The sequence below is a fragment of the Eschrichtius robustus genome, chromosome 3, assembly GCF_028021215.1.
Source record: "Eschrichtius robustus isolate mEscRob2 chromosome 3, mEscRob2.pri, whole genome shotgun sequence".
Lineage (NCBI taxonomy): Eukaryota > Metazoa > Chordata > Mammalia > Artiodactyla > Eschrichtiidae > Eschrichtius > Eschrichtius robustus.
Genome location: NC_090826.1, coordinates 40,178,778 through 40,199,357, shown reverse-complemented (window position 1 = coordinate 40,199,357; position 20,580 = coordinate 40,178,778). Strand labels below are relative to the sequence as shown.

The 20,580-nt window shown below is 54.6% G+C and overlaps 1 protein-coding gene across 1 annotated transcript; it reads right to left on the bottom strand.

The window, feature by feature from the left end:
- Positions 1–231: 231 nt before the first annotated feature.
- On the bottom strand, positions 232–20,315 carry SLC5A9 (solute carrier family 5 member 9). Its single transcript, XM_068537956.1, has 14 exons — positions 20,154–20,315; positions 18,074–18,145; positions 15,063–15,167; positions 14,598–14,762; positions 13,345–13,450; positions 12,453–12,533; positions 11,921–12,126; positions 11,588–11,723; positions 10,647–10,754; positions 7,916–8,066; positions 6,207–6,375; positions 4,635–4,850; positions 2,115–2,274; positions 232–1,559 (listed from the first exon to the last, which is right to left on the bottom strand). Exons 1-14 carry the CDS (start codon positions 20,313–20,315, stop codon positions 1,351–1,353), a joined length of 2,046 nt encoding a protein of 681 aa, XP_068394057.1. The 3' UTR covers positions 232–1,350.
- Positions 20,316–20,580: the final 265 nt, after the last annotated feature.

Sequence of the window (20,580 nt, the reverse complement as noted above, 5' to 3'; positions counted from 1 at the left end):
TGATCAAAGGCAGCATTAAAGAGGATCCCATGAGAGTAGGGACAGCCTAGACAGGAAGATAGAAAAAGGAAGGGACATTCTCACGGATGACTTTGGCAATGGGACGAAGCTGTGGTTTTGTTCTAGACATCTGAGACTCAGCGTGTAAACTCCAGCTGAAGGAGATTCCTTCCCCACCACTGGTTCCCCAGCTCACCACCCAGCCAGCTGCAGTGCAAAGGCTACCAGGACTTCGGAGAATTACCAATTCAACGTTTACTGTTACTAAAGCAACAGCTGTTACTTTCTGGGTACAAAGTCACTTGGGATGCGGTCCTTGGTCCCTACCCCCTTGGAGTGCTCAGTCTGGTCCGGGAGGCAAACCTCACAGCCTAGTGATCGGTGCTGCCGCAGAAGCAGGTCCAGAGGCTGTGCGAGCAGGAATGGGACTTTGAGCCAGTTGTGGGCATCGGGCAGCTTCCTGGAGGAGGGACACCCAGGCAAGGTCATGGTGTTTTCCAGAGTAGCCAGATGCCTGGCAGGCAGAGGGAGGGGGCACAGGCGCAGCTGTGGGGCCTCCTAGGCTGTCCGTGTTGCCCCTCTGCAGGGCTTGCTTATAGCACCGAGCAGCCCGGCCTGATTCCTCTTGTCTCCAACAAGTCATGTCTTTCCAGCTGGCCTCTAAGTTCCTCGAGGCCTGGAGACTTGGTGCATGTTTGGATGTGAGGGTAGGAAGAGGCAGATTTGAGTGGTGCCAAGGAGAGCTCCCTGCCCAAATGCCATCTGCCACCATGTTTACCCTCCACCCTGGTCCCTCGCTCCTTCGGGTCTGACAGCCACCAGTGCAGAGCCATCAGTGAAAGTATAAGGCCTTTCTGGGGAGATTCTCACTGGAAATAGGTGACCGGGGATTGGGAGCCAGCGAGTAAAGGAGGGAGAAGGGGGACAAGGAAGGGATACGGGTGAGCAAAGATGCATGAGGATTTTTGCAACTTTCTTGCCATTCTTTTTCTTGTATCTTCCACTTTTTTGACCTCATGACACATGTAGAATAAAAGCTCCTGGACAGACTCACCAGAGGGCAGAAACAGTGTTTTTGACGTAGGAGTGAAAGGTACGGTAGTGGAGAAGAGTTGGAGTCAGGTGACCCAGTGCGAGTCCTACTGTGTGGCCTGAGCAGACCCAGGGCCCTCTCTGGGCCTCCTGGCTCCACCCGTCAGTGTACTGGCTGGATGAGGTGCCCTTTAGGGGCTCCTGCAGTCTCAGCCTCTGAGGGCTCAGTGTGGACGGCGAGGTGGGAAGGGAGCCTGTCTCCGGCCGGCCAGGCCTGGCTGTGTTTAACCGGCCTTGGCTGATAGCAGGTCTGCAGAGTCACGCAAAATAGCCCCAGAGGAAGATGTTGACGGCCAGCAGGAGGATGGCGTTGACATTGCAGACGCTTCTCCAGAGTGGCTCCTCCTCGATGCTGGTCAGTTTCTGCTCCAGCGCGGCCTTCTCCGTGGGGCTCAGCGCTCGCTCCGGGGCCCGCGAGAGCCCGCACAGCCAGCCCCAGAGCAGCTGTCCCCAGGACCTGCGTGGGGCTGAGGGACAGAAGTCAGAGGGGAGGAAGGCAGGGGAGCGGCAGGGCGAGCTTGGAGAAAGGAGATGATGAGAGAGCAGGGCCGGGACAGAGATGGTGAGAAACCCAAGAAAGGAATGAGGCGCACGGAAGGGGGCAGAGGCAGGGGGAACAGTCAGCTTAGCCCGGGTGCAAGCCGCAGGCTGGGCGCTGAGCTGGGGCGCCACGCTGAACCCCCAAACCGTCATCTAGCAGAAGCATCCCTGTGTTGCAGGGAGAGGGGTGTTAAGGGGCAAGGATAGCGAACACAGTTCAACCCAGTTCAGAGCGCGTGCCCTGCATGAGGACCAAGCGGCTCCACATGAGGAAGTGCACTTCACAGTGATATATACCAAATCCTTGCACTGTGCTTTATATCAGTAATGAGGGCAATATTTCAGCTCTCATCTGCCTTACTCGTTTAATAGCCATCTGGGAAGGGAGGAGGGTTGATATCTTGGGAACCCCCCAGATGGGGTCTTTGGGACCCATGACCTGGTGTCCGTCCCCACCGCTCCCCCCATGTGCCCCAGCCTACCTGCGGGCTGTTCCTGGCCGTGCCTGGGGTTCTCTGTCCCTCCGGCCCCTGTAGGACCCTCCCCAGATGGCACGTCTGCTGTCCCTGCTGTGCTCTCCTGCACCTCCTTCTCCAGCTCAGAGTGAGGATGGTGCCGTGTCCACCACGTCAGGCGAGCGAGCTGGAGGAGAGCAAACAGTCTCGGCTCAGGGAACTTTGGAAGGAAGTCGGGCTGTAGAGAGAGAGAACGCCCCTTCCCGGGAGGCCGGCAGAGCAGCGAGGAGAACAAGGAAGGAGCACAGGGCTGGAGGACGAGGCCTGCCTCTAAGGCCTGACTGCCCTGCCCTTGGAGAATCTGAACTCCCTGCACCTGTTCCATACAGGGCTCGTGCCGGGGGCCGAAAACACCGCGGGCCAGGCTGGGCCCCTGACCTCCCAGAGCTCACGGACAGGACAGGGAGAAGCAAGGCCGGACACAGGGAGGCAGGCGGCCCACAACAGCAGCTCCCGAGGTCAGGCTGAGGAGCCGAGACTACGTGAAACTAGTAGGCAGTGGAGAGTCACCGCAGGCGGGAAGCAGAGGGAAGAGGCTAAGTTCTGGGCTTTAGGAAGATCTCTCGGAGCGAACTGATGAGATCCAGCCTGGAGACAGTTGCAAAAGTGAAACCAGAAAAAATGAGCATTTGAGGTCACAGGAGGGGGCAGTCCCAAGGTTGAGGAGTGAGATCTGCAGGCCGTGGTGACTGACTGGAAGCAGCCGCCGTGGCTCTCAGGGCCGCCCTGGACCTTCAGGTGGGTAGGGGTGCCCCTCATGGAGCTAGAGCCGGCAGGAGGAGGAGTGGGCTTGGTGATGGCGGGAGTGAGAGGATAAAGCCTGGGGGCGGGGGAGTGGTCATTCACACACACACACAGCAGGAGCTTGAAGAGCCTGTAGGACCTCAGAGTGGAGACGTCCACGGGTCCCTACGGAACAATGATATTTAAGGGGCAGGAAGAAAATCCCATGAAGATGACAGAGGAGCAGCCAGAAGGGCAGAAAAAAATACAGTGAGCAGAAGAGAGGTCTCCAAGATGCGAGATGTGGGCAGTAGTGTCTGGTTCTCTTCAGAATTCGCGTAAGATGAAGACGGAGAAGTGACCAGTAACAAGGTTGTTGGGAATGTTGGTGTGAGCAATGCCGGAGGGCACTGGGACACCAGCCCCACTCAGTGGGTTGAGGAGTAGATGAGAGGGAAGTGCAGGCTGGCGATGGACACCACTCTTCACAAAGTTTGCTGTTGAGGGTCAGAGAGGGAGACAATTGTACCTGGAGGAGAACAGGAGCCAGGGGGGGGATTTTTAACTGGGAAGGATTTCAGTGTGGGAATGAGACAGCAGACAACGGGGAAGCTGAAGGATCAAGCGGTGCGGGGAGATCATTTCAGGAGTGAGCCCCTGGGGAAGTCAGTCTCTTGGCTCACCTGTGAACACGCTGCTTGTTTGTAGGAATTCGTGACACTAAGGGTATAGGTCATTTTGCGAACTCTAAAGGTAAGGAGTGTTATTAATTATTTCCACCCAGTGTTTCAGGGACCAACTTCTGGCATGGGCTCTCTTACGGGCTGAATACTGTTCCCCCCAAATTCATATGTTGAAGTCCTACCCGCCCCCCACTTCAGAGTGTAACTGTATTCGGAGAGAGGGTCTTTAAAGAGGTGATTAAGGTTAAATGAGGTCTGATGAGTGGGCCTTAAGGACACCAATATGACTGGTGCCCTTAGAAGAGGAGATTTGGACACAGACAGGCGCTGGGGAGAGACCACGTGAAGACAGAGAGAAGATGGCCATCTATGAGCCAAGGAGAGAGGCCTCAGAGGAAGCAACCTGACCAACCCCTTGACTTCTGGCCTCCAGACCTGCGAGGAAATAAATTCCTGTCATTTAAGCCACTCACCCTGTTGTACTTTGTTATGGCAGCCTGAGCAAACGAATACCATTCTGCTCTAAAGAAAAAAGCTTTCAAAAGACTGAGCATCAGTGTCTGAGGACTGGTAAATCCATTAGCATGGGAGCGGTGAGGGCTTCAAATCGAGCTCTTACTCTGCTAGACTGTTTCTTTTCTCATAAACCTGTTTCTTCAAGGTCCAACTCAAGTGACATTGTCGGGGACCCTCCCCCTCCCCCCAGTGCTGACTACCTCTCCTGCCCTCGGCCGCTCCCTTTGAGCTTGGTCCTTCTGTACTTTCTCTTGGGGGAGTAACTGTTGGTGTTGGGGTCTTCCTCCTCCCCCTCCCCATCCCTGCTCCCCATGGGCAGTTGCTGGCAGGGACCATTCATCTTCGTAAGCCCAGTACAGTGCCTGGCACAGAGTAGGTGCCCGCTGAGTAATTTTCCAATTGAATGAATTACTTTTCACTTGGGAATTAGCAGCCCAAGGAGCTCACCGTCCCCAGCCATCTGTGACCACAAGTCAGTGGAGTAAAAGTCGATGGTGGAATTCCAGGCACTGTGGGTAGGGGAACACTTGGGGGGGGGGGGCCTCGTTCCAAACACTCCACTTGCCTTTTCCTCAGGGATGGGAGTTGTGCAGAGGCTGACAGTAACGATGACAATGGCCGTGAGCCCACAGAGGAGGAGTGCAAAGTAGAGGTAGTGGAAGTCTTTCAGCACGGCCGGCCTCGGGTCTGCCTCCCCACAGGCTGGGGCTGGGTACGAGAACTCCAGGATCATGCGCAGAAGCCCCACCACCAGGCCAAATATGAGGCCCCAAAAGGCTCCCTGCGGAGAGAGGGCGGTCCAGGGGTGGGATCCAGTGGGGAAACCCCTGGAAGCTAAAAGCCACGGTTTGGTTTGTCACCGTGTTTGCAAGTCTGCCTGAGTAAGTTCCGCATGAATGCCGAGGCTTTGTCTTAACCTAAAGGCAGGCAGAGCAGTTTATTGGAAAAGGCATGGGTTCCAGAGTCAGACTAGGCTCCACTGCAGAACAATGACTGAAGCAGTGACTCGACCTCACTCACATGCAATGATAAGCAAATTAATAAGTACTAAAAATAGGTGCTTAATGTTCAACTAGAATGGAATTAGCTCTTGTAATCAGCAGGGAAAGCCAGGATCTTCCTCCCCAGCTTTCTGTTGGGATAAATCAGAAATCAGAATTAGAACTCTTCCTTTTTTATTTTTAAAGAAAAGCTCTGGCACCTCCTATATCTTCTCTGTAGCACTGTTGGACCCTAACCTCTACCTGTTCCCCATGTATAAGGGTCAGAAGGCTTATGTTTTCAAAAATTCTGGAATGAATAGAAACCTCCAGAATTCAACCGAGTCCTGGCGTGCTCTCTAGTTATCAGCAGGGAGACTCGAGCTCTGCAAACGGTAGACCCGGCAGAGGCCCGGCTTAACTACTCCACTAGAGGAGGGGTTTCTATGGTCTCCCTGATGATGGCCCTGGACTCTCACGTGGCCCCTGTGCAATCATGTCCATGACGCGCCTTACCTCCCCAGGGTACAGCCAGCAATTTGGGTCTGTCCTTTCTAGGCCATCCTGGGGAGTGACCAAGGTTACCCCCCTGGTACCTCCCAGGGTCTGTTAGATTTCCGTGCAGTTTCATGAATGGCACATGTGCAGGCACCCTTGTAAGCTCACACTTTGTTTCATCAATCTCTTTGCTGTTATTTTGCCAACATGTAGAACCCTACCGTGTTAGAGAGCTTCCCGTCTGCTTGGGCTTTTACACACACTGTCCCTCATGTCTGGAAGATTCTTTCCTCTCCCATTAATCCTTCAGATCTCAGCTAAGATGCCACTGTGTGACCCCCCTCCCAGGCGTCCCATAGGTTAGGTGCTCCTGCTTTTTGCTCTCATGGCAGCTACCATACTTTGCTATTATTGCATATCGAAACCTCTTTCCTCCCGCTGGCCCAGTGACGGCAGACCTATGTGAACTTTGTAAACCATTGCATCCCTGGAGCCTCCATAGTGGGACTGATTAATGTCTGCTGAGTGAATGAATAAATCTAGACCCGATGCTATGGCTGGGGAGACGGAAGCCTGGAGGGGGCAGTCCAGGTTATGGACAGACTGGCTCTCCTGACCCTCTGGTGTTCTGGGAGAGGCAGGTGCACTGCCGCACTCACAGGTTCTGTGACCCTCTTGCAGAAGATGGCCAGCAGGAAGAGGGCAGTGATGGGCGGGGCCAGGTAGCTGGTGACAGACTGGATGTAGTCGAAGAGCTGCCCGCTGTTGGAGATTTGGATGATGGGGACCCAGAGGATGCTGATGACGACCAGGAACACCACAAACACTCTGCCAGGAGAGAACAGGGCACTGTGAAGAGCGCTCAGAGCGGCATGGCAGGGGGCAGGTGAAGGTGATGTACGGGAACCAGGAAGGGAGAAAGGAGGGGAACGCATGGTCGCTGAATCGGAGAAGACAGGATCACAAACGCAAAGATTCCAGAAAGTTAGACTCTTAAAATCCCAGAATATCAGAATTACAGAATCCAAAAAACCCCAAATTTTTAAATTAGATCCCTTTGAAGGTGTGTAGCCCATCTGCTTTCAGGAAGAAATCCATTCCTTTCCCCTTCACCACCCACGTGAGTAAATGGCCTCTGGTTGAAAAACTTTTCTTGGGTGTGTTGGGTGCAATGATGCATATTGCCAGGAGATGGCGCCCAAACCTCACTGACTGATGAAATCAGGGGCAGTAAGACTTGGCAGGTGAGCAGAGATGAAAGGATTCTGCACACCTGTCCTCTTCTCTCCTTTCCCTCCCATTTTCTCTCTCTCAGGCCACACTAGAGCAGCGGCCAAACGGCAGGAGCTACCTGCCGTTTACTCCCCTCTTATCCCCCACCTCTTTGTACAATCTGTCCTGCGCTCAGATCCTTTGATGGTCAGTCCCTGTGCGTAGGGCTGGGATGCACAGATGAGGGGGCCGTAGGGATCCATGGCAGCCGTGGGCAGAAGGCATCGTGATGGAAGGAACAGTGAATGCAAAGGCAGGGAGATGGAAAAGAGCAAGTTATCTAAACTCAAGTAGAGAATGAACACGTTAGTCCAGAAACCTGAGTTATAGAGCCTTAAATTATGAAGCAAAGATTTCAGAAAGGGCCTCTTAACTTTGTGTAAACTATAAATGCCCAACCCAGGGAGAAAAAGAAAAAATAGCCACCAAGTTATATTTTGAAAGGCATAAAATGAATACCTATGAGATAGATAAAGTTCAAATTTTTCAGCTGAGCGTTCAAAGCCCTGCATCCTCTGGAGACAACCTTCCTATGAACACCTCCATCGATGCGGGCCCCTCACTGCATTACATGTTTCTGCTTTTCTCATTAAACTGTGTGCACCCTCAGGGCAGGACCATATGAGTCGCCCCTGTGTCACCAGCACAAAGGTATGATGCAGGATGCATGCTCGGGGTGAGACTGAGGGAGTAAATAGTCTTTCTGTTATCCTGGGATGACATCCAGAGCTGGTCTGGAAGACATTGGGGGCGAGCTGCTTGCTAACTTCTTTCCATCTATACAGTTCATCTTTCATTGATTCAATGCTTTGTCAGCTTCTCTCATTTACCCTCTTGATCAGTTCCAAGATAAAGTTGAACAGGCAGGGAAGAGATTTTTTTCTCCTTATTCTGGAGGGAGGGGAGTGGTCCAGAGCTGGGGAGGAACTCACCTGAGGTCATGTAGAAAGTTGGCGCTAGGAACCAGGGGCTCTGACTGCCAGTGCAGGGCCCAGACCCAGCCGTATCTCCTTGGGGTGGCCCAGGGCAGGGAGGAGAGGGGAGAGGGGTTTTGCCTACAGGGATGGGGGTGCTCCGGAAGGATGGGCCAGCGCACCTGCCCACCACCATCAGCTCCTGCTCTGTTGCCTGTCTGCGGAAGCGCTGCCACACGTCAATGGCAAACAGGGTACTGCTGCTGTTGAAGATGGAGGTGAGTGAGCTCATGAGGGCGGCCATGATCACTGCGATCATCAGGCCCCGCAGACCTGGGGAGAGATGAAGTCTCTGTGGACAGCTGGCCCGTTAAGGCCAGCTCTGCCAGCAACCACGGAGGCTGCCAGCATCCAGCAGAATCAGGAGTTTAGGGGAGGGGAAGGGATGGGGGCGGTGTTGAATGAGGTGCCCAACCAGGAATCCTGGAGACCCATAGCACTAGAGGCCGGGTTCTGGCCACAATCTACCTCTGCCGCCCCCTGTGGCCTTGGGCGAGTCATCTGTCCTGCCTGAGCCTCAGTTTCCTCGTCTGCACCATTAAGGGATGTGAGACTAGCTGATCTTTAAGGTTCTCTGCAGACTGGACATCTTGGTCTGGGTTTCAAACCTTGTAGACACTTGGTTAGTGGGCCCTGGTAGGGAGGAGGGTGACTATTAATTATTGAGTGGTTTTTTTCAGTGTTTTGTACCTTTTTCACTGATGCTATGATACCAGGCTAAAGCCCCAGCCTGGGAGGCTGAAGCCCTGGAATTTTTTGAAGGTTTTATTTTAATTAATTAATTATTTATTTTAGTTTTTAATACAAATTTTAAAGGTTACTTTCCATTTTCAGTTACTACAACACGTTGGCCATATTCCCCATTTTGTACAGTACATCTCTGAGCCGATCTTACACCCAATAATTTGTGCCTCTCAGTCCCCCACCCCAATGTCCTTCCCCTCCAGGAACCACTAGTTCCTTCCCTATATCTGAGTCTGCTTCTTTTTTTGTTATATTCACTAGTTTGTTGGGTTTTTTTAGAGTCCACATATAAGTGATAGTACACAGTATTTGTCTTTCTCTGTCTGACTTATTTCATTTAGCATAATGCCCTCCAAGTCCATCCACGTTGCTGCAAATAGCAAAATTTCATTCTTTTTTATGGCTGAGTAATATTCCATTGTGTATATATACACCATCTTTATTCATTCATCTGTTGATGGACACTTAGGTTACTTCCATATCTTGGCAATTATAAATATTGCTGCTATAAACATTGGGGTGCGTGTATCTTTTTGAATTAGTATTTTTGGGTTTTTTTGGATATATACTCACAGGAGTGGCATTGCTGGGTCTTATGGTAGTTACACTTTTAGTTTTTTGAGAAACCTCCATACTGTTTTCCACAGACAGAAGCCATGGGTTTGTTTCCTGGTTCTGCAAGGAACTGGCTGTGTGATCTTTGGACTAGTTCTGACCCTTTCTGGGCCTGTTTTCAACCTGTAACAAGGGAGGGTGGGGCTCACTGATATCTCAAGTCTCTATGATTCTGATGAGGAAGCATCTAGAAACACGCATCCCTGGCCAGCCCCACCTCAGTCCTCTTTCCCCTCAGTCCAAATATTTAACCACCTCCTGCATGCCTCCCTGGATGACTCAAAGTGTCCCAAATCTAGGCCAGCATCTTCCTCTGGGGCCCCTCCTTCTTCCTTTGGTTAATGATATGTTTCTGGTCCCTAACAAGACACCTCCAAGTTATTCTGGACCCCATCCTCTGCCTTCCTCCCACCCCACCTCCCTCAGCCAGTTCCTCTGTGGCTGCTCTGTCATAGCTGGGCCTCCACCCCCATCTCCACTATTTCTTTGATTCATTTCTTGTTCTACTGGAGGGAGGGAATAAGTCAACTTCCCTCCATATACCTGCCTTTCTTTCTACATCCCCAGTCTCAATATCATTGTAAACTCAAGACCTGCAAGCCCTGTTTGGATCCCTCTGTCTTTCTTGTCCCTCAAATACAATCAGTCATCAAGTCCTGCCAATTCTATCTCACAAATATCATCTAAACCCTTTCTGTCCATCCCTAAAGACCCTGACCTGGTCCAAGCCACCACTACTGCCTTGACCACTGAAAACCCCTCAGGATCTATCTCCCTGCCTCCCCCTAAGCTGAACGCTCCGTGCAGAGCGATCCTTCTAAAGCACACATCCAATCATGCACGCTGGCCTGAAACCCCCAGTGACCCTCCACTGCCCTCAGAGTAAAGGCCACGCTGCACAGTGGGGCATGGCCGCCAAGTCTTCCCCACAAAGGCGGTCTTCATTCCTGCTGCATCTGAGCCCACACTGGCGATTTTCAGTTCAGACTTCACACTCTCTCATCCCTGGGCCTTCGCACATGCGGGCCCTCATCCCCGGAACGACATTTCCCACGTCCCTCCACCTTTGTCTGCCTAAGATATTCCCTGGGACTCAGCTCCATTTCCTCTCCTCTGGGAAACCTTCCTCCACATTCCTCCAAAGTGGGTCAGGTGCCTCCTTAGGGTGCCCTCAGCCCCACCGTGTCCCCACACTGGTCGCATTGTATTGTGCCTCTGCTTGGGTACCCTGCAGACTGCACTGAGCCCGAGAGCAGGGGCCTGCCTTTTATCTCTGCATCTCCAGAACCAGGGCACAGAGTAGCGCACTACAGATGCTAGTGAAAAGTGTGTGTGTGTGTGTGTGTATGTGTATTAGGAACGGGGGTGCGGAGGTGAATGTTTTCATTTTCTCTTCCCATCCACGACCATCCTAATGCAATCCCTCTTGGGCAGTGGGGATTGGATGAGGCTGGAAAGCTGGTGTGAAGCGTGGTGTGGGGGGACGGGACTTACCCACGGGCATGAGAGCCATGACCAGCTTGGGGTAGGCGATGTTGGAACATCCCACGCGGGCCCCGCAGATTCTTTGGCAGATGTCAGGGTCCACGCAGCCCACTTCATCTGCAGAAGAAGTGATGGCAGTCAGAGCTAAATCATCCCGTGCCTTCTCTGGCTGGCCCAATACCTGCTTTCTGACCCCATAGGGAAAGTGTTCACTGGTGACTCTGGCAGGAGTCAGCGTCTAGAGGGTCAAAGGGCAGGTGGATGTTGGGTCCTGTGATTTAGGAGTGTCTGATAGACTTCTCAGCCACAAACTACCCTGCAAAACCTGATAGACTCCTCTGGGTTTTAGGCCTTATATCTTAATAAAAGGCAAATATCCTTGCAAGGCACCATGAATGCCTCAGTTGGTCTTTCCCTTATAGAGAGAAAGCAGGATGTTAAAATGATATTCAGATACAAATTTCCCCTACTGATATGCATACTGTATGTTTGGCCCACAAAGCCTAACGAACTTACTATGTGTTCTTTTTTTATATATACATTTATTTATTTATTTATTTTTGGCTGCATTGGGTATTCGTTGCTGCGCGCAGGCTTTCTTTTTAGTTGCAGGTGAGCAGGGGCTAATCTTCGTTGCAGTGCACGAGCTTCTCATTGTGGTGGCTTCTCCTGTTGTGGAGCATGGGCTCTAGGCGCGCGGGCTTCAGTAGTTGTGGTGTACAGGCTCAGTAGCTGTGGCTCACTGGCTCAGTAATTGTGGTGCACGGGCTTAGTTGCTCCGTGGCATGTGGGATCTTCCCAGACCAGGGCTCGAACCCATGTCCCCTGCGTTGGCAGGCGGATTCTTAACCACTGCGCCACCAGAGAAGCCCTTACTATGTGTTCTTAATAGAAAGTGTGTGTGGCCCTTGCTCTGGTCCAACTTTGCCCGGAGGGAGACTAGCTCTTACCTGGGTACAGGGCCCGGCTGATCATGCCAGGCATGACGATGAAGAACATGGGAAGGATCTTCAGGTATCCCCCCAGCACGGAGCCCCCCTTGGCGTGGGACAGACTCTTGGCGGAGAGAGACCTCTGCACAATGACCTGAAAAGACAGCAGTGCAGGAGCGCCAGTCGGGCCTGCTCGGGTTCCGCTCAGCTCCAGCGAGCCCCAGCGTGGGGACCGTGCCCGATACCTGTTCCCGAACCAGTCCCAGCCCTCTGTGCATCCACATGCCCAGTTTGCCCGCAGGACCCACCCCAGTTTGTGGTGGGCTGGGCCAAGCTTGGCTAGGGCATCACCTGGTCGGTGCACCAGCACCATGTGGCCAGCACCGTGAGCCCGAAAATGAGGCCTGGCCAAGGGATGTCCCCGCTCACAGGGTCCCGGAGCATGTGGAAGGCGTCAGGCTTGGGGAGGTGACAGGTGGTGTTGGGAACTGTGACATTAGGGATGGCCTGCCTGTACCTCTGCTCCAGGCCTGGATACCAGCCCACCTCTTGAAAGCCTGCAGGGAGAGACCACTGCGAGTGAAACAGCCCTGAGGCCCCACTGGGTCTCTCACTTGCCCCAACTCCCTGGATCCCAGTCCTGTGTGGGACCCCTGAGCCTGGAACTCGTATGGGACTTGGGAATGAGAGACGGAGTGGCACTCAGGCTCAAGACCCCTGGTTTGGAGTAGAGAGAATCCTGCTCCTTGGGAGCCTTGGCCTGGAGGGGGGACATGGCCCTGTGCTCTGCAAAGTTCTGATCAGACCGAGATGGTGACAGCCAGAGAGAGATCAGAGAGGAGTTTACAGGGGAGGGTGGGATGTATTCAGGACTCTTCCTTACCCAGAAACATGAGGACCAGGGCTCCCCCCACCATGATCACCGTCTGCAGAGTGTCTGTGTAGATCACGGCCGTGAGGCCCCCTGGGGACCCAAGGAGAGGGCTCATCAGCACCAGCAGGGGGTTTCTCTCAGGGTGCCCGCCCTGCGCTGGGCCACACTGGGGAGACCAGAGAACACATGGAGCCCTCAGCGGATGGACTCTGGCCACTGCCTTCCCCGCCCCTCGTGCTCCATGGGCCCGCCCAGAAGGTAGAGGCTGGTACAGTCACAGGCCCTCAGGTCCCTCTCTTTCTGTCCCGACGGCCTCCGGCTGTTGTTTGGTAATATCCCAAGTCTTTTCCTTTACTGTGCTGTTAGCTCCACCAGGAGGCCTCCCTCCCTCCCCACCCCAATGCCCATTTAAACTCCCCCATCTTTCCAGGCCACCTCAGCCAGGAGTAAGTCTGCCGGAGCCCGAGTCCCGGGAGCCCAGGGCTGTGTGAGGGGCTCTGGAGGAGACGGGAGAAGGCATGCTTGTGGCTCTTGTCTGGAGCAGCCCGTGGTGACTCTAGCCCGGGTGACAGTCCCCCGACCTCCACCCTATTCCCTGCTGTCGGTCTTTCTCTGTATCTCCTTCCCTGGCTCTCTCGGGCTGGCTCTGTTTCCTCCTGTTTCTGCCCTTCCTGTCTCCCCTTTTCTCTGTTGCACTGAGTCGTTCCGCTTTTTCCTCTGATTCTGCATCTCTGTCTGCCTCTCTCTGTTCCCTCCAGTTTCTCTTTCTCACTCTCCCGGTCAGTTTTCGCTCTGTCCCTCCCTGGGCCTCTGTGTCCCTGCCATCCGGCGCTTCCCTCTCCACCTGTCCCTGTCTCTGCTCCTGGCACCCGCACCCGACGTGACCTCCCCTCGGCCCTACCTGTGATGGTGTAGACGGCCGTCACCACCAGCAGGATCACAGTGGAGAGGTAAAGGTTCCAGCCCAAGGCCATCTGGATGAAGAGGGCTCCAGAGAAGATGTCAGTCTGCAGAGACAGCGACCCAGGAGTCCAGGTCACCCAAGGCCCTCTGTGTGGTCACCGGGGTATGTCACCTTCCTGCTCAGCAATACCAGGTGCTGTTGGCCCTCCTGGTGCGATGAAGATGAGCCTTACGTGCCATGCTCAGGAGGATGGGCTTGGCCTACAAACACCGAGGAGCCGTGGAGACTGTAAAGCAGAGGAGCGCCGCAGACAACGCTGAGCCTGAGAACCGTGTGACCTGACAGCACTGCCAAGGTCATGTGCTGGCGGGGAAGGGATGAAGTGGCACACTGAGGAAGTGAGACAGGAGCTGGGGCCGGGGGGTGGGGGGAAGAGGCCACTGGGGGAGAGGGTGGGAACCTAGAGGGTCCCTGACTGCTCCCGGAAGGAGCACTGGCCCACTCAGCTGCCAGATGGGCCCATGGCTGACCTGACGGGCAGGCGCCCCAGTGCAGATGACACAGGTCCTGGATACCCACATGTTTGGGTTTATTGGAGGACTTGGGGTCACAGCCTTTGCCTGAGCTGATTTAGGGTTATTTACAAGCATTGATGGAACAAGAGGCTGTAATTTTTCCAGCCCTGGACCTGGCAAACCTGAATGATTCAGTTCCCTTCAGGGCATTCTTGCTGGTCCCTTTCCATGAGTGTTTTGTGACCCATGACAAGGGCTACTACATGACAGAGCCTCAGGAGGCCTCAACTGGGCCACAGAACCCAAACGTTAGTTCCAGCCCCAGAGCTAGTGCTCTGTGTGGACCTGGGCAAATCGCTTGACCTTGGTTTGTCTTCTGAGTTTAGGTCAACAGAGGAAGAATAGGCCCTTTCTAATGGTAACATTCTAGGCAATTAATGCTCAGTGCTGAATGAAGAATCAATTAATGGGAAGATAAATGAGTGAATGAATTCTAGATTGTGAGTTCTTTGGATAGAGGGACTCTCATTCACTCAACAAACATTTATCATTCATCTCTAATTACCCTACTGCTGAGGGGGAGCATGTGAGGAAGGGGTGTGGATTTATCTTCCCTTTCTATTATCCTTCCTCTTCTCACCATCCATGCATTCATCCATCCATCCAGCAACAAGCTGTGCCCCTTCCTAAGCATTTTCAGAGAGACATGATGGCCACACGGGAGCAGATACTCACTGAAATCTTGGTGAAGATGTAGAGGATGAGGGAAAGGACAGACATATACACCTGGATCCTCTGGCCCCCGAATCGCTTCTTCAGGTACTGCGGCATCGTGACCACACCGGCTGCTATGTACACGGGGACAAAGATCCAGCCGAGGGCCAGAAGCAGCCAGGTTGCCTGGGAGAGTGGGGAGAAAAAGGGATCCAGGTTCTAGATGCGGATGGAGGGGTGGTCTGTGCAGAGGAGAGCCCTGGGCAGGGAGGTAAGGGGCCAGAGGCCTGATCTCAGTCCTGTGTGACCTCTGATGAGGTCCTCCAGGCTTTGGTCTCCTCATCTGTAAAATGGGTTCTCGATTCACCATGCAGCTTCCCCAAGCACCTCTGAGGTTCCTCTTAGCACTAAGGCTGGGGATGGGGTGGGGTGGGATGGGTTAAGACCCCCTTTATCCATGAGAATCCTCCAGGCCAACTTCCTTACATTCCACTCAAAGCCACCCACAGCAAGGCCTCCAGCGGCCCCTGTCCCAGCCAGGCCGATGAACAAACCGCTGCCCACATTGCTGGACATCAGAGATGCTCCGATCTGCAAGGCACAAGTGGGGCCAAGGGTCAGAGGTCAGTTTTCATCTGAATCGATCTGTAGTCAGGACTATGAGCTTCAGGATCTGGGAAAGAGGCAGAGAGAGAGCAGAACCTGAACTCAGGAAACGTGAGATCAGAGGGAGGAGATGCAGTGGGGGAGCAATGAGAAGAGGAATGGAACTGATATTTATTAGGCACTTACTGTATGCCAGGCAATGTGGTAGGCATTTTATAGGCACTAATACACTTAATCTCCACAAATATTTGGAGGGATGGGTATTAATCTTTCCACTTTACAGAGGAAGGAGTTAATGTTAGGAGAAATGAAGTCACTGGCTCCAGGCCACCCAGTGAGTGAGAGGCAAAGTGGGAAAGAAGAGAAGCCATAGGAAGCAGGGCCCATGTAGGGAGGATAAAACTCTGCTCTGGGGCCATGGATCTAAGGGCCTCCAGAGAGAAGGAAGCTGAAGGGAGAAGGGGAGTCCCCCACGAGAGGGATGGGGGAGGCCCTCTGCCACCCGGTTCCGGCAGGTCCCAGGGCAGGGCCAGGCAGCGGGAGGAGCTGCGGGGTTGAGCACAGCCCAGGCCAGCCCCTCAGTTAATTTTTCTCCAGGAGGCAGCCGACTACTCTGAGGCAATAGGAGGCAGTGCCAGTTAGACAGATGATGCCCACAGTCACAGCGGTCAGTACTTGAACGGCATGGCCAAGCACCTGCTTCTGTTCTAAATACATTAACTCACCAACTCCTCACGACAACCCCATGAGGAAAGTTCTGCTATTATCCCCAATCTACTCGGGGAAACTGAGGCACAGGCAAATAACTTGCTCAAGTTCCAGAACTGATAAGTGACAGTCGAAATGAGGATTTCGACTCTGGCCATCTGCCTCCTGTAATCACTGCTTGATGGGTGCTAGGCCTTAGTCAGCATTCATTAGTGTTATCTTTTATTGTTAGATGGGATCCTTAAATGGGGGGGGGGGGTGTGGGAGTGGGAGCTGGAGGGGAAGAGCCGGTCTTGTACCCTGTGTCACCTTAATAAAATTGTGGTGCTGGGCAGTAGAAAGTGAGAAGAGGAAAAGCACCGAGACATTCAGAGAAGGGGCAGCACAGGGCAAAGGCAGAGAGATAACAATTGGCCGGATGTTGCTGAGGACTTTGAGCCCCGCCTCCGTCCCCGTGCGCACACAACACATGCACACACACTCTCCCTCCCTCTCTTAGGTGCTCCTGGGGATGCTGCAGCCTGGGCCGGATCACTCAGTCGCAGCAGAGAGCACCGGGCCTCCTACTTTGGAAGAAGAGGCTCCCCAGGCTGCTCTCGAGGACGTTGCCCAGGGCTCCCAGTGCATCACTCCGGGAGCCATCAACAAGGTCGGCAGGGGACCCCACGGGCCCCTCTGAGACGGGGGTGCTGCTGTTCCTTCCGCTCTCAGCCCCCAGCCATACTCCTCTCGGGACACAGGGAGGGGAACGAGGCACCTCTCTGGACTGGCTGAGTAGGCAAGCGTGCAAAGCTCTTGGACGATCATCACAGACCCCAGACACACACGTTCCAGCGGGGCAGTGGGACTGAGATTCCCTCGCCCACAGCTGGTTCTGCCCCGGCCTTGGGCTGAAGCTGCTCTCAGCGCAGGCGGCTCAGCGCACAGCCCCGTCCCCCTGAGGAGGGCACCGCCACATCCTCCTTCCCACGTGCACGTGCCCACGTCCCACTCCGTCACCATCTCTGGGGCACCCCCTCCTGCTCGGAGGCCGCGGGTTTCCTCACACCCCAGAGCTCTGCTCTCCGCAGGACTGACCGTCCAGGCCGGCCCCCTACTGGTTCTCCTGGATGGACCAGAGGAGACCTGATCTGTCCCAGTTCTGTGCCTCCCACTGACTCGTTTCCAGGGCTGTGATTTGGGGGTGGGGTGGGGGGACCAGATGATCAGAAAGGCCTCCGAAGGGTTTTCATCCTTCTGATGAGGGGTGTCTGACGGCACCAGCGACCCTGTCCCCGCCCCTGTGAGCTGCCAGGCCCACAGCCCCCCGCATCCCTGGGGATTCTGTCAAGCTCCTTTTGTCCATACCTCTCCCTGTCCCAGACACCTGAACCTTCCAGAGAACCCTGCAGGCTTCCTGGGTTCCTCTGCTCTTTGGTGAGTCTGTGGCCAGCGGTGGGCAGGGAGGGAGGCGAGAACAAAGACAGGGACGTGCAGAGGGCCGGTGGTGTGCGTGTGCGTGTGCGTGTGTGCACTCACACGCCATGTGTGAGGTGTGCGTGCCTGGGCTTGCGCCCAGCTTCAGTGGCCCCTGGGGCTGAGGACTCCGCTGTTGGTTTGGAAGCAGGGCTCACCTCCCTCCGTCCTATTTCAGGAAGAGGAAGTTAGCTTTGAGGACCAAAAGGAATAAGCGGGGAGGCCTGATGGGAGGGACTGGGGTTCAAAAGATCAGTTCCTGTGGTGGGTGGGATTTTACCTCTAGGATTTCCCTCATTTAACTGCTCTTCAGTATTTATGTGTCACTTTCCCAAGAAAATCTTTCCTAATCCCACTGCCACTGTCTGGAGGTTAGAGGCCTCCCCCAAACATTCACAGGCCCCATGCTCCGCTCCAGCTCAGCAGCCGTCAAGTTGCTTATGAGTCTGTCTGCCCCGCTCAGCTCTGAGCTCCTCTAGGACGGGAACACTCTGAGTGGGCTCTGTAGGTCCAGTGTCCGACCTGGGACCCACACTTAGGAGGCGCCCAGGGCACGCAGGTCCCAGCTGTGGGTTTGCAAGATCTCTCAGGTTGCCTGGTGCCTCTGGACCAGAGAGAAGGAGCCCAGAGCCAGGAACCCCCTTGGGGGCTGTAGCCTTGGTCCAGGCAGGAGTAGGTGAGGCGGGAACTGGGAGATGGGGGGAGGGGAGGGAGGAAGGTCAACTCACTGGCCACCAGCTCATGGACCTTCCCGCCAGGAAGTAGCCGCCAATGGTCCCTCGGGTGGCACGGATGGAAGACTGGAAAGGAAATGGCAAGAGTGAGGATTTCCCGAGCCTCCCCCAGGCTCTGCCCTCTGCCCCAGATTCCCTGCCCCTCGAGGCAGGCACTGTGGGGACACAGGGGGTGGGAACTGAGGCTGAAGCGTTCGCCATCTTTAAGCTACGTGGCTTTGGGGGCGTCAGCTCCCCTCTCTCGGCCTCCGTGCTCATCGCCCAGGGCTGGTGTGAAGAACAAAGGAGCTAATGGGGTGTGTGTATGTGTGTGTGTGTGTGTGTGCGTGTGTGTGTGTATGTGAGTGAAACGCCCTCATGAATGTACGGCACTGTTTCATGTGCACAGATTATTGCCATTGCGCACCCTTGTGTCCTATCCTGCTCCCCCGTCCCCGTCCAAACGTTGCTTCAGGAAATGAGTTGGGGGTCTCATCCTCAGGCTACCGTGGCAGGGAGACTGCCTTGTCCCCTCCACCCAGCCAGACTCCCACTCGGGGGGCTGGGAGGATGCAAAGCACTTGGGCCCCAGACAGAGGCAGGACTCTTCTGGGGGGGCGTCTCCTGCTCCGGCCTGATGTCAGACCACACCACTGAGGTCCACCCATGACCCTGGAGCAAGCCCTTTCCCGCACTGGGAGGTGGTCAGTAGTGGCCTGTTTGAGGAATTACTCTGAAGACTGAAAGGGGGTGGGGAATGAAAGAACTTTCTCTCAGATGCAGGGGGTGAGTACAGGGCAACGGGTTGGGGAAGATAAACTTAAAGCCCTTATTGGATGCTGAAGCCAGGCATCTGATTGGGTCTGCAGACAAGAGAAATACCTGAAGGAGGGGAAGGGAGAGGGAAATTGAAAGAAGCTTCTCTTCCCCCAAGAGAAAGTGACAGATTAGTCACTAGGACGTGACTGGTGTGCAGGGCTTGCTGCTTGTCAAGCCTTTGCTTGGACTTTCCTGTGCCACCTCTGGTCCTTGGGGAGGACAGAAGAACAGAAAGAATTTACTTTACAGGTGAGGAAATGGAGGTCCCCTAATGGGAAGCAACTTGTCCAAAGTCACAGAGGAGTTTCTGCTTTTCACGGCTGTCCACCTCCCGGGAGCCAGCGAGCCTCTGTTTGCCCATCTCCTCCTCACACACCCTGGGAAGCAGGGACAGTTCATCCCACTTTACAGATGAGGAGACTGAGGCCCAGAGATGGTTCTTGACCTTGCCACAGCCTCATAAGTGACCACCTGGGGCTCAAATCACTCTCTGCCTCACAGTGGAGTCTAAAGGTGCTGGCATTTCCCTCAACTGCTGCAGAGATAACAGCGGTCATCTATTGCTGCAGGCTGTGTGCTGGGCGCTGTGCCAGATCCTTAAATGTGTCATGCTCCTAAATGGTCAGGGCCACTTTACCTCATAGACCTTTATACTCTCATTGTCCAGATAAGAAAACTACGGCTCCGTATGTTCCCAGGGCCATGCGGCCCTACCTGTTGGAGTTGACATCTGAACTCAGAGCTCCCCGACCTCCAAGCATGGCGCCCATCCAGGGCATGGAGGCTCTGGTGAGCAGTGGAGAACAGAAGCATGTTGGGATCAGCCTGGCTCCCTTCCCGTGAGACACGCACCCCAGCTCCTTTAGAAAGCACGGCTCCTTGTCAAGGCACCATCTGGTGGAAGGTGTGGTGGGTCCAGGAGTCAAGCATTCGCAGAACTGGGGATGCTGGCGTGTGGAGGAGGGCAGGAATGGGACGCGGGGAGGCCAGGCATGCGTGGGGCCAAAGGAGCAGATGTACAGGGTCAGGGAGTCGGGCGGGAGATTGGGGCTCGCTGTGTGAGCTCTGGCAGGTCACAGCCCTCTCTGGGCCTCAGTTGCCCATCTCTAAAAGGAGGGGTTGGAGAGGATGATCCCTTAAGGTCCTTCCACATCAGCCCCTGTGCTTCCTGGACACGCCTTCCTTCTGCCCACCCCTGCCCCCAGCTCCATGACCAGCCATTGATGAGAGCCTGCCTTTGCCTCCCCTGCCCACCCCCAACCTCCTGGCTACTCACCCAGACCCCCACGCCAATGACGAAGACAAAGTAGACGACCAGGACCGCGATGTCGTAGGCATGCAGGCTGACTCCAGGACCCAGTGCTGAGCGTGGAACTGTCGCCGTGCTGATCCCAGTTCCCGAAGCTCCAGGCCCCATTGCTGCCAGCCCCGTGCTCATCTGCCAGTCAGTCAACACCAGGCTGGACTTTGAGGCGCTCCTGGTTTCATTCCTTTCCTTTAATGATTAAACAGCCCCAAGCGCCACTGGCCAATGAGAAAGCTCTGAGCCCCACTGCCACATAAAGTCCTGGCCCCCCTTTTCCCCTTACTGCCAGCTCCATCTTCTGCAGGCCTCTCTCCCCTTCCCTGACCCCACTACACACACCCTTGCACACTCACACACGCATGCATGTGTACACATGTGCATGCATGCACACTACCAC